The sequence below is a fragment of the Nilaparvata lugens genome, chromosome 3 (genome assembly GCF_014356525.2).
Source record: "Nilaparvata lugens isolate BPH chromosome 3, ASM1435652v1, whole genome shotgun sequence".
Taxonomy (NCBI): domain Eukaryota; kingdom Metazoa; phylum Arthropoda; class Insecta; order Hemiptera; family Delphacidae; genus Nilaparvata; species Nilaparvata lugens.
The window spans coordinates 45242417-45259896 of NC_052506.1; the positions used below are offsets into that span (position 1 = coordinate 45242417).

At 30.2% G+C, this 17480-nt stretch overlaps 1 protein-coding gene across 15 annotated transcripts in view; it reads right to left on the reverse strand.

Moving 5' to 3' along the window:
- LOC111046396 (troponin I) overlaps positions 1–17480 on the reverse strand; it is an 84528-nt gene that overhangs the window by 38236 nt on the left and 28812 nt on the right. For 4 of the 15 annotated variants that reach the window (XM_022331933.2, XM_022331937.2, XM_039423879.1 and 1 more), the window contains 4 exons: positions 15800–15845; positions 6517–6645; positions 5407–5530; positions 4664–4764 (listed from right to left, as the gene is read on the reverse strand). In XM_022331933.2, the coding sequence (XP_022187625.1) occupies positions 4664–4764; positions 5407–5530; positions 6517–6645; positions 15800–15814 (369 nt within the window). In that variant the 5' untranslated portion in view covers positions 15815–15845. Of the gene's footprint in view, positions 1–1406; positions 1508–3161; positions 3263–4663; positions 4765–5406; positions 5531–6516; positions 6646–7169; positions 7188–15799; positions 15846–17480 lie in introns of all 15 variants that reach the window. The other 11 variants (XM_039423876.1, XM_022331930.2, XM_022331936.2 and 8 more) reach the window with 7 other exon arrangements.

Consider the following 17480-nt stretch of genomic DNA (forward strand, 5'->3'; position numbering starts at 1 on the left):
TCTTGAGCAATTTCTTTCGAGGTCATAATTTTGTACTTCTAGGATACAACTCCTTTCCCAGAGCTCAGTGCATAATGTCTGCATTTCAGCTGGACATAGAAATGACATTAACAAGGCTTTTGAATTATGAATTTATGATTAGTGTGATCTTCATACAGTACTTGTCTCGTACAAACACATCAACGACTATAATCTATAATATTATAAAGGAAAGAATCAGCTAATACATGTACGGGATTAACTGATTAAATTGAAATTTTGCATAAATATTCGGAATTCACCGAAGATAGACTTATTTTTATTGCTATCAATAAATTTATTCTAATTTGTTTTTTTTTTTTTTTTTTTGATTTGTGATTCATAGTTTACGTAAACATAAAAGCCTAATCCAAACAGGGCTTACTCCGAGTGACTCCGTAGCTTAGTTGATAGCGCGCGCGGTTCATGAATCAAAGGATGCGGGTTTGAGACATATCAAACGCTTTTTTTGCTGGAATTTTTCAAATCTTATGAAGATCAAGATTATTCACGTATTTTTGAACAAAATAATAAATAAATCATTATTCTATTTTTTTATGATTCCTAAACATAAGAAGATTGCATTTTACAACATCAAATTTTCCCCGTTGCAAAGCACGGATTACCCCCAAGTCCTAACTATTCAATTGAGAAGCTTAGAATTTATTAACTAGTTTTTCATTAAGCTAGATAGAATTTATTAACTAGTTTTTCATTAAGCTAGATTAACTAGTAATTCAACTACTTTTGAGAAAAAGACCTTTACATATAATATTATATTATTTAAATTGTTCCAGTACCTAGTACAAATAATAAAACAAATACAGTATATATACCAAACACCTTGGTTCTAATAAAAACCCTATATGCCAAATAATTAATTGAATTGAACTTGACTGGGGACTTCAAAAGTTGACCACTGATTACGTATGAATATGAATGACATAATGATTAACTCTTCACTGCTCAGTAGGTGAAAGGATGTATTAGATCATGAAAATTAATCTATAGGCTCATTTTTGTATAAGAAATGCCAGATTTTGTTTGCAAGTAAATAATATCAACTCTTTTTGAGTCTTTGGTCCTTGTACTTCTCAATTAGCCATCTTCTAATTCATCCTTCATCAAATAGGTAATAAACATTAAAAACAATAATTTTCTAAAAAAATGGAGTAGTTTGACAGATTAACATCATATTTACAAATCCTCTTGTTGGGAAGGTGGATTTAACTATTGATATTTACATTGAGGTCAATTTTGTGCTTGGATAGTTTAAAAAAGGAAAATCATATACAAGGAAAAGATTTCCGAAGAAACTGTAATGAAAAGCAGTTTATAAGGTGAAATCCGTAAATGGAAATCACGGAAATAGGATTCTCTTGTTTTACCCTTTCTGCCTTTTCTTTTTGAACTTGCTCCAAGTCGACCTTATCACTTTCCAAACCAATTATTCGTTCATGATAATGCTCGAGTGTCTTTTTTATTAATTCTGAAAGATAAAATTACCTACTGTCATTTCCAAATTAAGCTTTAAATAGTTTATTGTAAGTCTTGCATCCACACATTTTGAATAATGTGTCTGGGTATTAACTTAGAAAAAACTAAACAAGCTTAATAATGAAGTCATTTTGACCGATTTTTTATTTTATGAGAGAAAGTCACTGAACATGTTCTCTATGAAAATGTAGATATTATGAAATCTCAAATACTAATTCATCAAGAAATATATAATTACTATAGTACTAGCAGCAAAACAAATCTGCTTGTTGCGGCAGCAATATTGTAAAATAAGATTATTAATAAAAGAAGTTTTCTAGCTCATACTGTTATTGGATCTTCTAGAGTGAACAGTAATTACTGAACATATAAATATTATTCCCACAAGGAGAGTTATATATAAAAAATATATGACTAACCTAATATCTATTACTTGAAAGTTTGAATCAGAAATAAAGAACATAAATAGAGTTGCTGAATGTTTACATCCTTTCACTGCGATATAATTTAAAAAGCATCACTACAATATTACTAATGATGTGCTCATGATAATATCTCTTCAAAACTACTACTAGTGGAAGAGCTGGTTTCCCTATAACATAACTTATCTATTCAATATTTTTTCAACATTTTATCAATTCTACTGGACTTTGAAAAAATCATATAATCAACAAAAATGTGTTATGGAGTTACTTGTTACCTTATGCACAATATAGGTGAGAAAACACAACAGGTGTAATGCTTACAGATGAATTGATACAGTGAGAACACATATTTTGAAACCGCAACACTATGAATTGTTTCACATAAAATGTTCGTGGAAAACAGAGAGACTAATATTGAAGATTGTGTGAGTGTGGTAGTTACTGGTACGCCGAGAAAATGTTTTAGTGATTCTGCTGTAATAAGCGAATACACAGCATTATGAAGTTTTAATTTGGCAACTCTGCGATAAATATTAACTACTTTGTACATTTGATGAATTACTTATCGCTTCAACAACATTTAAATGCTGCAAATAAATATTTTACAAAATAATATGTCAAAGCTGCAAAAAGCTGCACTTGTTATAACATAGCTTTCTACAACACGGGTGCATAGAAACATTATTACAGTTTTGTGATGCATTTCCAATATTCAAGTAATTCTGCATACGCCTATGAAATCTCAAATGTGAATAATTTATTTTGAAAGAATTTACCTTTAAACCTTAATAAATTTATAAAAATGTTAATCTCAAGTCTAATAGCTCTAATAGCTTGTTCTTATACAGAATAGCTTCATTGAGTACCATATTAAAAGAGATGTTTCTATTCATGAAAACCATAAAATTATTGAGAAAAGTAATGCCGGTTATATGGATTGATTCAAAACAAGAAAAACTATGTTAATTTAATCCATCCTTTCTCTTTTGTAGACTCATGCAGAATTGATATATCATATTTAGAGACGTTCCTCTTAATCCAGACCATAAAACGATTGAGGAAGTAATTTTCCTGTTGTAGAATTGGCTGTACTTGTATTTGCATTTATAATGATTCTTATAGAGACTCTCCACTTAACATTGATTGTCACTCATTGAAACGTAATAGATTGTCTTAATGCACCCGTGTCTTATTATGAACTGCATCAGTATAGTTTCAGACCTCCAAATCTCTTCTTTCAACTTCAAACTCGATGTCGATTTTTTGATTTTCCAAGGCGACGATCCGGTCATGATACTTATGGCAGATGCTCTTAAGTTTAGCTGTGTGCAGGTCAAGCAGTCTTAGATGCTGTTCATTGCAATATTTATCTTACGATATTATTAATAGGAATGTTTGAATATTAATAGAATTGGTCAGGAAAAGGAATCTGTAATCGAGTTGAGGAGAGTTATGAGGTTCGACATAATATAGAAAGAAGGATATTGATTTACAACACTAGAAATATAAGATACTTTTCTCTATATATATTGTCAAAACCCAGTTGCATTATTGAGTGTGACCTATTTAAAAATTTGCTGTGATTACAACTTTTGGTATAAAACACTTTGGAATTCAGGATACACTGGTATTAAGGATAAGAAAGCGAAGGGACATTGGAAGCACATTTCAATCATTGGCATTTCAAAGTAAAAATCCTTGAGTTTATCAGAAATCTTTCAGGCCATCTAAAGATCCAAACCTTGGCCAAGTTAAATTTGTGAGACAAGCTTGATGTATTCAGTGAGAAAAATAAATATCCTTTTAAAAATATATGGATTGTGTTGATATTATGAATATCAACTTATGGTATTAAAAACTAAATTTGAAAAGAAAACTCTACTAAACTTTTCATGCGTAGACCAAAAAAGGTATTCTACTTTGGAAATATTAGAATCCGTTAGAATCTTCCGCATTAAAAAATCGATTAATGTTGTACTCTATGGAACGTAAGGTATTTGAATTCATTATTACTTCAAGCTTATCTCTAAGTTCATTTTGAGCACTTATTCTTTCTCATTCCAAAATATGAAATTTGTTGTTTCATTCTTGAAGCATTGGTTTATGAACATTCAAAGCATTTGGTTGCAATTTTGCTGTTTCAGCCAAAATGTTAAAAAGTATTTTCAAGAAAGTAGATGACAGTATATTGTTGTTTTCTCCTGCAAACAATACACAAATATCTATTGGGAGGCATTGAGAAATTCTCCTACACATTCATTTTTGATGAATGTCACTGTATCAAAAAAAATAAAAAAATATTTGGAAAACATTGAGAATATTGAAAAATAAATCTTCAATCACATATTATTATTATACCTCGAAGTTCACATCCATGATTTCCAAGGTTTGATTTTTAGAGCTTCCTTATCATCTAATGATTGACGCTCAAGTTAGAATACAACTTTGATACTGTATTTTGAAGACAATTTACAGATTGTAATTTTCTTCAAATAAATATCAAGTTTTTTGTAGTTTACTATTGAGATTCTTAGTAGTAGATGGTTTTCAACAAAGATATTGATTGAGAATTGTAAAAACTAGTCTTTCCTAGGATTCGATATTGAAATAAATGGGTAGGGAATTGCTCATTGCCAAGCGGTTTTCACTCATTCAATTAAATCAAATTTGTTAGAAGTTGCAGTAATAAAATGGCTCTATTCCATTTCTATTTTGATTCTAACCTCGAAGTCTTTCTTTTTTACAATATATTCCAGGTCAAATTTTTCATCCTCCAATTTTCCAATTCTGTCGTGATAGGTTTTTAAAGTTGCCTTGACTTTCTCTGTTGAACATTATTCAAAATATATGATAAAATATGTTCTATAAAATATACGATCAATTTTTAATAACTTCCATACAAATAAAAAATGTTGAAAAATATTTATAGTTATAAATATATTTATATAAATATTTAGTTTGAAAATGTGTATTAGATAATCATTTACTTTGAATTTTTTTAGTATCTACTTCTGTTTTAAGAATATGTTTAGAACATCATTCTTTGTTTTTCTACCAAACAAAACAATAATAAAAATGGAATATTTTATTTAAATTTTGAAAAAATAACTTTTTAAATAGGAAAAATATTATTAATCCAGAAAAATATGATAAAACTGGACATTGAAAAATAATGATGAACTAGTAAAGAATTTTCTAAGAATATTCAACTGATTCATCTTTGGACATTTATATTATCATCAACTTCAAAGGATGGAAATGAAACTACCATTACAGTTACTGAATAAGAAAATATAAAAGATAAAAAATAAAATAAGAAAATTCTTCATAAATTAGATATGAATGGTGTTCTGTTCAAGTTTTCATTAAAAGCGAGTATAGCTTCTACTAGTTTACATAAAATTTGAGAGCCACCTCCTTGCCTATCGAATACAGAGATAGAAATAAGTTATAAAAGAGTACGAACCTTCACTTCCGTCATCGAGATCAACAGCCTTGCCACACCTCTCCTCGATGATCCTTCTCCTTTCCGCGGCTTTCCTCTCCTGTTCCTTCTTCAATTCCTCAGCAGCCTTTTTCCTCAGCAACAACTAAATTCAACAAAAATGTTGCAAATTCAGTATGAACAATTTATATCGATGTGAACTAGCATGTTAAAACTTGACATTGCTAAAAATCAGGAAGAGCCACTGATTCTCTGCTGGGAGTCAGTTGACGTTGCTAACAATCAGGAAGAGCCACTGATTCTCTGCTGGGAGTCAGTTGACATTGCTAACAATCAGGAAGAGCCACTGATTCTCTGCTGGGAGTCATTTGACATTGCTAACAATCAGGAAGAGCCACTGATTCTCTGCTGGGAGTCAGTTGACATTGCTAACAATCAGGAAGAGCCACTGATTCTCTGCTGGGAGTCAGTTGACATTGCTAACAATCAGGAAGAGCCACTGATTCTCTGCTGGGAGTCAGTTGACATTGCTAACAATCTGGAAGAGCCACTGATTCTCTGCTGGGAGTCAGTATACTGTAATTTCATGTATTTCCAGGATAATAATGTCTCAGGGTTCTACTTTTCATTTTTCAAGGTAGCTTGTAATGATTCAATCAAGTTTCTTTCTATTCTATTACCATTTACTTGAAAACGAATTTAGTCTCATTAAGGAGTATTAAAGTTAAAACATTGTAGATTGGTTCAAATGAGTTCCAGAATACGGTATTTCGAAATTAAGAAATAAATTTGTAATTTTATATAAAAAATGATTCCTACTTCTCGAACAAGTCCTTTAGTTGATAGAAATACGATTTTGAATGAACAAATTTATAAATAGGTATTTATTTATAGACAATACAATGCCTAGAATTGAGGTGAAAACAACAGGGATTCGTCAAAAACTGATTCTGCCCACAACTAATATGACACTTTATCATTACTACTATATAATGGAAATAAATGTGCTGTTACATACACTGAAAAACTATTATACTGTAATAACCAAGACTCTTGTTTTAACTCGGAAAAAACGTTTATTTTTTGATATCAGCTATTAAAACTGTAGGCTATTGATATTATTCTACATACCCTGAGCTTCTTCTTTCTGTCAGGGGTCATGAAACCTTTCTTGGCCTTCTTGGCCTTGGAGGCTTCCTCCATCCGCTTGCGGACCTCGGCTCTCTTGCGGTCGATTTCCGCCTGCTTTGCCTTCTTTGCCTGCAAATCACAAACACAACAGTTTCAATTCATCTCCTGCTCTCAAATATAGGTATGATTGGTGCAAGACTCCAGCCAAATACAGATAGATGGAAAATCTTGGACACTTGAACTCAGCTTGGACACTTGAACTCAGAATCCATTCCAAGCCCAGGAAATCTTTGCTTCAACTATTATCCTTGTAGCTTAGGCTCACAAGTAATTTGTTTGAAAAATTCCTAAAATAACTGGGAATTGAAATAATGAGAAATATTTTCAATACATCATGAAAGTTGTGATGTCGCTTCATGGAAAATGAAAAACAAGGATAAAAATTACTAATATTACAAATTTACTTATAGATTGAAACAAATGTGATAATTAAAAAGTAATAGCAGTAGATTGAACCACTGTTAAGTATATTGCAAATGACTGCCTTTTGAGGAAATGGTGTAGCCACCTCAAAATACTTATAGAGCACATTACCTCTTGATAGTCTTTCCAAAAAAAGTTATACTTAGCCATAATAGTGTTGTTTCACATGCCTCATCAATTCGTCTTTTCTGAAAAGAAGAAAAACAAGCATTAGATTCTATCCAACTCGGAAATTTCAGATAAAGTAGAACAATTAATGTACCTTTAATACGCGTACCAAAATATACAATGTATAAATAATAATTATTTATATTGGCTTTCATGATTAGGTATGTAAGAAGTAAGTCCATTCAATGCTACCTACAGCTAAAGTTTTTGTTCGAATTTGAAATTTCAATTCTTTGTGCAGGAATTCGATAAACATATTCTATTGACGGACGACTGATATAAACAGTGAATAATTAAATTATACTTATAAAAGAAACAATTTTTAAAGAAGTTTAAAATTGTGTATGAAGGAATCAGAATAATAGCAATTATATAGCTAGAAATAATTGATTGTGAAAAAGAAATGGAATGTAATAGATTCATAAAAAAAATCTTAATAAATTCAATGGAATGGAAAATTTGCCTTTCCATCACAATTTGAATGTTTAATCGAATTATAACAGAAAAATACAAACTAGGAGGCCTAGAACTGGAAAAATAAAATATGGTAACATGGAAAAATTGCACAAAATTTTTGTGATTAAATTGAGAATAATAAGTTGAACGATAATCTCTCATAACCTGAATGCTGAATGTTAATAACAGTTTACACGTTTCCTCAAAGAGATTAGGTAAGAATGGTTGAGGTCGATAAAATAAATGATAAGTTCTGCATTCTGAAGGTGTGCTTTCCAAAAATAACCAACTCGTGGCAAATTTTAATTTCAAGTTAGACTATGAAGCATACTTCTATATTTCTAGATGACAAGTATACTATAAATTTTATCTAAATTCTACAGCAAAGTCAGGGAACATTGGAAGCACTAATATACTGTACTACATATAAAAGAAACAAAAATACTATACTCACTATTTCAAGTTAAAATAGTATTATTTTTTAAATATAACAATAAAAAGCAGGATGAGCACATTGATTCGATAAAAAGCAACATGGAAAGATTGGTGTACACTCATTACACAGGATGAACTTGATTGTATAAGGTCCAAATTATAATTTTAGTATATTGAGCCAGTTATATCTAAATATCTACAACTACGAGTTTATAGTAATAGATGCATTTGAGCAGCAAAATTGTAGAGAAAGATAAAAACTTTGTCAAGTAATTTCTATAATAAGTTGACTTTATATTATAAGATAAATAATACAGAATATTAACAATTTCTCCCTGATGATTATTGATCAATCTTCAAGTCAAGAATATGGTTGAAATGTATGTCTTGATACTAAAATGCGAATAGTATCAGTATTGTATAAAAATACACGTATAACCCACAGATTCCAATATGTACTCAGCCTCATTTACAGAGTGTACTGTGGGAGTATTTGTTCATTGAATTGAGATAATGATAAACAAAAATTAATTCTGAGGACTATTATAAAGTTTAGTCTTGTTTAGCATAGCAATCAAACTGTCTTCTGAAAACTTTGGTTAACAATTTAAGCTTGAATACCGGAAGCTTAGATGTGTGAACCAATAGTTTCAGATTCCACTATTACGTGATACTACAATTTTAATTTCCTCAAATAGTTCCAACATTTTGGAAAACACTTCACAAAAACTGTTATACAATCACATTCATTTTTTTTATCTGATATTACTCATGATTTGCGCAGACAAATTATTTGTGATATTGTGACATGAATGAGTTGAGAAGAATCTTAATTGATCATTACATTCTATAAATTTTTATACTTGTCGAACTGCAGTTGTTGCAAATCATGCTCTTCAAGTGTTGAATGTTTGATATATGATTGAATGATTCAGCATCCCAATAATGAAATGAGTATGAAACGTTGCTGTAATATCAAACTTAAAAACATTCCCAGAGCATGTAAAAATAAACAAAACTGACATCACATACTGCAATTTAAACAGGAATACAATAGATAATACTAACGTTCCATGCAAGGACTCCACAGCATTCTTTTACATGACAAAATTTCAAATCTCTCAAATCATAAAATCCATGATAATTCATTTTCTTGATTTTCAAAATAGAAGTGATGAACTCATACTAATATTGAATGTGTTGAGGCAAATCTGAATACTTGAGAAAAAATTGTCGCTGAACTACTCACCCATATTGTTCATATGGCATGTTCAGTAACAATAACTAACAACATTTTTTACATTTGATTTTGTTAGCTGTATTCAAATTAATATTCTCACAACCTTTAGCATAAATAGTATGATTTGAACTCAATATAATTTGATTTGAAACCTATTTAAAAAATTGAGTAAAAATCTGATGAAAATAGTATTATAGTAGGGAAGAATAATCCTAGTAAGAATTAGTTAAAAAAATATACTTCCTTAAATTGAATAATTCTTTCAAGTCGTAAAAAGTGGAATGAAATAAACTTGCAGATTCGTTGAATATTTTCGTTACTATGAGAAGTAATTCATTAAAATTATTGAGTGATGATACTCAATTGAGTGTGGTCACAAAGGGAATATTGTATCTTAAATACGAGTCCATCACTTCCCTAATGAAATGTATATTAATATATTTAATTATTCTTTGAGTGATTTAGTTCAAAGGAGATAGTTTCATTGTTGTTGCATGATAGAAGCTTAACGATGATTGAGTCTGATGGTAGCTGATTTTTGAAATCCTAATGAGTGTACACTTACTGAAGGTCCTCCAACAAAAGTGGTTATTCACAATAATGTTTTAGTGGTAAGCAAACACAAAACATAAATCATGCTTATTATTTGATCATTAAAATCGCTTACACTTTCTAATCCGCAGTCATAATACGGTATTGTAGGTTCCGTACGCATGAGTACCAAGTATCAGGTACTTGTTTTAATCTTCTTCTATTCTATGTTACATCTAAGATTATATTCTAGACTATAAGAAAAGATAATAACAGAGACATAGAAGGAAATAGAATTGAATAGATGATTATTCATTGTTAATGGAATAATTATTGTTGTTATCGTGAAACATCATGTTGTGTGTCAATACCTCAAGTGTTGCTGTATTCATGTGTTCATGTGTTTAGTTAGTAGTGTTCCAAATGTGTAAAGCGCACATTGATAAATCCGTATCTGTTTCAAGTCTCTCAGTTCATTGAGAAAAATTAAATTATAAGTGTTTTATTTTACTATTTATTCCACTTTGCTGTAAAGATAGCTATTTTACAGGATTGAGATCTATTAATGAATATTCGGTTTGATATTAGTTACATCAATAATGAATAGTGTCACAATAGTAAACATATATTTTAATGATGATCTTCTTCCCGAAGTTTACTAATGACTAATGTGTGGCTTATTACAGTTGTATGGGAACATTTCTACACCTGATGGTAGTTTTGTATGAAAGTGATAAGATGTTCAAGACAACAGTAGTGTTGCTTTTTATGAGTAACGATGACAAGTATAAGGATTTTAGATATCATTCTTTTATTCTAAATGAGACTGTTCCTCCACACCGAAGAGGTGCAACGCACCAATGAGTTACAATAATAATCCCGTGTCCTTTGATGGTTGTTTTATTTTCTTCAATGATATGTGTCTTTATTGTAAATTTTAAAATAAGAATTTGATTTCTCAGTAATTATAATTTTCAGTTTGATATTTCTGTTCTCGTTAAAAGTGTCTAATGTGAGACTATGGATTCCACTTTAATGGTAGGTTCAAGGTTTGTTACCAATTTTATTATGGACAAAGCATATTATTTACTACAAAAGCGTTCACCATTAATCCTGAAAGAAGCTCCTATTCAGTAAGTAAACATTGAATTCCAGCTGCACATGGTAAAGAAGTATCAGCTTGTCTTTGTGTTTTTGTTAATTCCATTAGTTAGTAGTTGTACAGTATAAATGTATTTACTAGGATTCTTGTTATAATTGGGATCATTATTTATTCCCCTATTAATATTTGTTTTTCCACAATTATTGCAAGTAATAAATTACACAGATTTTACATGTAAGAATTATTTTCGAAACATGTTTTTCATTCAATACATAGTATTGATATGTACAATTTCTTTACTGCAGGCCATGTAAATCAAATTCTAGCAGAATGCTATATAGTCTCTTTCATATCAATAGCTTATGCATAAGCAGATTCAATCCAGATTCCATATTATATTATACATTATAATCTACATAAAATAGATACCACGTTTATTACGACATTGACAAGAATTTATTTGTATGGTATTTATATCAATAAAAGCAGAGAAATTGCATGGATTCTTTACATATCGATGATAATATTATTCAATCATTGAGCCTTAAGCCTAGTATCACATAAATATTAAAGATACAGCTCAGTAAAATTTATTTAGCTTTCCTAATTTTGAATCAAATCAAATCATTTATTGTTAAAAAAACATTACAAATGTTACAACAACGTCAAGATATCATGTCCTAAATATATAATGAAAACTATAATAACCATGTCATAAATAGCCTATATGACCAATACGAAAAATACTAATACAAAAACATATAAAGCACAAATTAAAATTCAATTGTGAAAAACTCTTCTATCGCATACACACATTTCTTTGATTAACAAGTCTTTCAGAAATGTTTTGTAGGATGTGATATCCATTACTCTAACGACTTCAGGTAGGCAGTTGAATAATTTTATGGACATTTGCTGTCAGCTCTGTTGAGAAACTTTGTAACGACAGTGTCTGACTCAAACTTGTCTTATCTAAACATTGTCTTGTATCGTCTTAATCATTAAGAATATTCATGTTAAGAAATATTTTGCTCCAAGAGATAAATATATAACTTATTGATTTTATCTGTTGAAAACAGTTGTATTTTCAAATATTGAATTGCCTACTTGAAAAAAAATTTAATTTACAAAAAACTGGCAATTTAAGAGCATAATGTTCTAATTAATATTCAATATTTTCAGTCTTTATTACCTATTATTTTTTCCATTGTATTGCAATAGATCTATTCAGACCTTATATTGAAGTAGAATATTAATATATGAATAGTTTACTTTTCTTTAAAAGAATGAAGAGGATTATTATCAGTTTTTGTACTTCATTAACTGAGTTATTGAATTCTTAGATTGCATTATCTGATAGAAATAGAAAAAAGCAAATCTGATAGAATTTGACAATCAGAATTCACTTTCACAATTGGATTACCGGTACCTTTTCATTGGTATCTAATAGAATTGAATTTCATGCCTAAATATGAATCTGAATTGAGTGAGCTTGTTCACATTTCAATCACAAATACTTTACATATATATATATATATATATATATATATATATATATATATATATATATATATCACGCACAAAATCTTCCAGGCTTCCAACTATTGCACTTAGAAGAGTATTATTATATTTGAATGTTAATAATAAATAATTGATCAATTAGTAATAAATAGGGAAAATTCTATCAAAACTTTTCAAAAACAAAATTGCATTGTGAATTATACAGTATATCATACAATTCAAAGAACCATACTGTCTGCTATGGAAGAGAGAAAAATTACTGATACATTTCTTTCCAAATATGAATAACTGCAAACTTATTGCACTATTTCTCTAGAGAAAGAGAAACTAGCGATTGACATTTGGGGATCAGATATAGAAATAAAATGCATAGAAAGAATTGCAGTATAGTAAAGTATCCAATTATAATGCTTAAATTTTGAAAGTGCAATAGTTTTGTATTTCTATTTCAAGAATCTAGAGTCAACATTCTAGATTTATAATTGCCAGTAAATATTTTTTTCACTGGTAGTTGAAAAATATACTAACTATAGACATTTAGTTAGTTGTATCAAATCCACGCAAAGCAAGCAAACATACCTTTTAATGTTATCTCCTATTCTGTCTATTATGCTGTAGTATCCAAAAATGCAAGATGATTTTCATGTTTTGTTTCAATGTAAGGCAGGTCCACAGTTGGCAGCAAGTCCATTCATAGAGGAATTGAAAAAATAGAAAAAGAGTGTTAATTGAGGAAATGGATAATTCAATTTATAGGCATTGTTAAATAGATAGAGCTAATTACTGAAACAGATTTACTGAAAATCTATGGATTACACTCGTAGATCCTAATTAATTAATATTTTCAGTAAGTAAAATCATCCATTTTTGATAATTTGTAGACAAGAATGAAATGTAGGAAGGAGATAAGAGATGAATAAAATATGATAAAACTATAGCTCTGGCTGTTATGAAAACTTGATAAATTTCTATGAATGATATTTACGAATAAGCAGATGTAGGCTAACTACTATAACAAAGTTTTGAGTAACTAATTCTCGGATGAAATCTATCAATGTTTAATTAATGTATTTAATCAACCTAGTTCATGAAAACTAGTTAATGAAAACACTCTTGTAGTATGAGTCGGTTTTTAAAACTCAAACCTTTCACACATGAAATAAAAATATAACGAACCTACTGCAAACTTTCAAATTTAATGTGAACCTAATCTAGTTTTATTCATATTTCTTGTGCTGAAAACACAAATCGTTTCTTATAAGAAATGTCATGATTGGGGCAAAATGCCAAACCTGAGAAGTATTTTGAAACTGAGCTGAACACTTTGGGAGCAGCGACGGAGCTAAGCTGAGGAGACGAGAAGAGATAATAGCATTAATTCACATAGATGAAAATTCAAAAATCAAATTTGAATAGTATAGTTGGATAATCCGGCTACCCACAGAAAGCAAAAAAGAAGCAAATAGTATTTTCATTGAAAGATAGATATTCCAAAATAATTATGAAATGAACCATAGAATGATGATGTAATATGGAATGATGGATGAAATGTATCAAGTAAAAATTATATTTCATAAATTATTCATTAGAAAGCTAGAATAACCCAATGAAATATTAAAAACAATGTTCTATACTTAGTCCAGGCAATGAATGCTCAAAAAAGGGTATAGAGGGAAAAGTTTAGAAGACAATTTTTGACCCCGCAGTTCTGTTTAGGGTAGTGAGGAGGTAAACATATCAAAAGTCCCCACCCCTACCCACTGCGCTAAGTGGGTGGGGGTGGTTCAAAGGTACCATTTTTTGGTTTCTCGTATATAAATCGAAAATTATGAATTTTACAGACATGACTATTCTATAAGGAATTAAAGCGTACATAATTTCCTACAATATTGATCTAACAACTTTTTCTATATCTCTTTCACTTTCCGAGATATCCGCTCAGCATGAATTTTTCCCATCGATATTAAAAAAGTTATAAGAGCAAAAATAGCAAAAAATCGAAGGAAAATGTGTTTTTTTCAAAAATGTCACATCTATTAGAGCGGATATCTCGGAAAGTGAAAGAGATATTGAAAAAGTTGTTAGATCAATATTGTAGGAAATTATGTAAGCTTTAATTCCTTATAGAATAGTCATGTCTGTAAAATGCATAATTTTCGAGTTATACACGAGAAACCAAAAAATGGTACCTTTGAACCACCCCCACACCCTTAGCACAGTGGGTAGGGGTGGGGACTTTTGATATGTTTACCTCCTCACTACCCTAAACAGAATTGCGGGGTCGAAAAATGTCTTCCAATTTTTTCCCTCTATAACACTTCGTTGACTGGGCTAACTAGTTGACAAGAGATACATGAAATCGATCCTAAAAAAATGCTCTAATATTGACAGAGTAATTAAAGAGTTCTACGAATAAGATTAATGTAATAATTATATTAATATCTTTAAATTTTAAAACTTGGTAATAATCTCATTCAGTTGCAAATTTGATAAGATAATGGTATCATGATAATAATAATAGCTTTATTGACATTCAATAAATGAACAAAAGCTTCTCAATTAAGGTAGTTTGTGGTTGGCAGTTAGCAAAAAAACATATTTGAAATAACAAAATTCACAGTATATTTTAAAATTGTCCATGATAATATGAGATCATATTATTGTGACAATAATTTCTTAATTTCAATTTAATTCATAATTTTCTTATAGCTTTGATTGGTGGCGCGAAACTTGGCTCCACTTCACCTTGGCCATGCTATAGGGTATAGGCTATAGGGAACATTTGAAACCACTGGTTAAGGTGGATTTCGAACCAACAGGTATGTGATAATGGAGCAGTTTACGGGAAATGATTGTATCATTTACCGATGGAAGCGCATGAATCGATTTCCAGGACAATTTCAATAAGCTATAGTCACAAATGGTAGCCTAAGCCTCATCCAACAAGTGTCAAATATCAAATGAAAAATTAAACAATTAGTTTAATGGGAGGTGTTTTTTGAGTTTAAGTTCATCAAACAGGATCTAGTCTTTGCCTAACCATTGAAAATACTCAAATTCTTCAATACTTCAACAAAGTCCTGAATCATTATTGTGCAGATCTTTTTTTCAAACCTCTACTTATTTCAGTAGTAGAAACGAACGCAAATTGATTCTAATAACTACTCCGTAACTTCAGATACATAATCAACGAGAAAAACAACGTTCGAATCAGAAGAGATGCCAAATAAATGAACAATGAGTAAATCTAGTAAGTCTTTTCAATTGAATAGATGGAATGTATTTTCAACAGCGATTTCCCATTGCATGACTGTGAATGCATTACACCGGAACAATACATACCTCACCTCATCGTCCGCCATTTTAGCTGTGTTTGCGTCCCTACCACTGAACCTGCGAAATAGAAGAATACCTGGTTTAATATATTTAATACAACACTATCATCAGTAAATTAACACTCCAAACCAAGCTATGAAATTCATTTGAAAAACTACAGTTATTACGTACAATACAATTTGTGGCAATTAGACAACTAATTGAAAGTATTGTCAATTTTCAGTGAGGATAAAATATTGATGAATAGTCTTTGACAGGTCTAATGGATGATACTTTGATTTGTTTACTGAACACTGAAGAACCTAAAAATAGTAATTCAACGAGAAAAATATTAGAAACCTATAAAACCACCTGAAAATAGTAATAAAACGAGAAAAATATTACCTATAAAACTATTTCATTATTTTTTAGAATGCTTGCTTAGCAGCCTGAAAATCCCGGGTTGAAATCCTCTCATTACCAGCAAGAGTGTTTTAACCAGGTCACTCCCGTGTTATCGGATGGGAACGTTAAATTGTCGGTCCCGGCTGAAGTATAATAGTCGTATGGCCCATTGATGGCTTGAATAATATAGATATTCAGACGAGGTGGGGCCTTCCCGCAAGGGACTTCCCACCAACAAAAGCCATACCAATTTACTTTTTACAATGTTTCTATGGAGATAATTTGTTGAATGATTAAAACCTAATACTCAAAAATAATAAAACTGATTTATTTGAAGTTTTTATTTTTTTACTAGAATAGTAGGCCTACAGAGTGCATGGTATTGCAGCTAGAAGCAAATTTTTCTTCCAGATTCAACTGTTCTAATGATCAGACGAAATGATCATGCTGACGAAGTTGTCAGATATAATTATTAATTTTCCAACTAAATTAATTGCCGCAATCATCATTGAGAAGGAAAAAATAAATTTATCTGTGATACCCTCAGACCACCTAAATGGAAATCGATTTAGATAATGATCTACATTGATATTGAATTGATGAATATGTATATGATGATATAGTTTGAATGGAATTCAGAATGAGCTTGGATGAAGGGTGAGTGATGGGGAGGGGAGGTAAAGGGGGCTGAAGTGAGCCAAATTTGGTACTGGAAGTGGAGCAGACGAGGCTTGGTGGCGGCAGCTATTTCTGCTTCACATGTGACGTCACCAACACAGTCGTAAACACACACGCGACTGCGTCTGCGACTGCTACTCACGCAAACTAACACAGGCAATCTACAGTCTACACGGCTTTTATTGGTGGCACATATCTTCTTCAATAAATCTTATCATTTTCACACATTCAATTCATATTGATTTTTTATTCAATTTATCCATAATAAAATATAATATTATTTATCTTGTTTGAAATGAATAGCCTACTTCTTTCATTCAAATAATAATTCACTTCTAATGAAACGTATAAGTTTGAAAAATTGGAATGCAATATTGTTCTATATAAATTTTGAAAAGATTTTGGGTTAAAGAAAAGAAAAATTACAAAAACATTATATATATATAGCAAGAAATAAAATACTAGAACTTGTTGAAAACAACTCTAAATTTTACTCAACCGAGTTTTCTTGTATAATTTACAAAGTAATTTCAATGTGAGAATGATGAAATAAGTCTTGGGAATAATATAATACTATAAATAGGATTATTTCAGATTAATTGAGTTTTTGAATCAATTCAATTTCATATT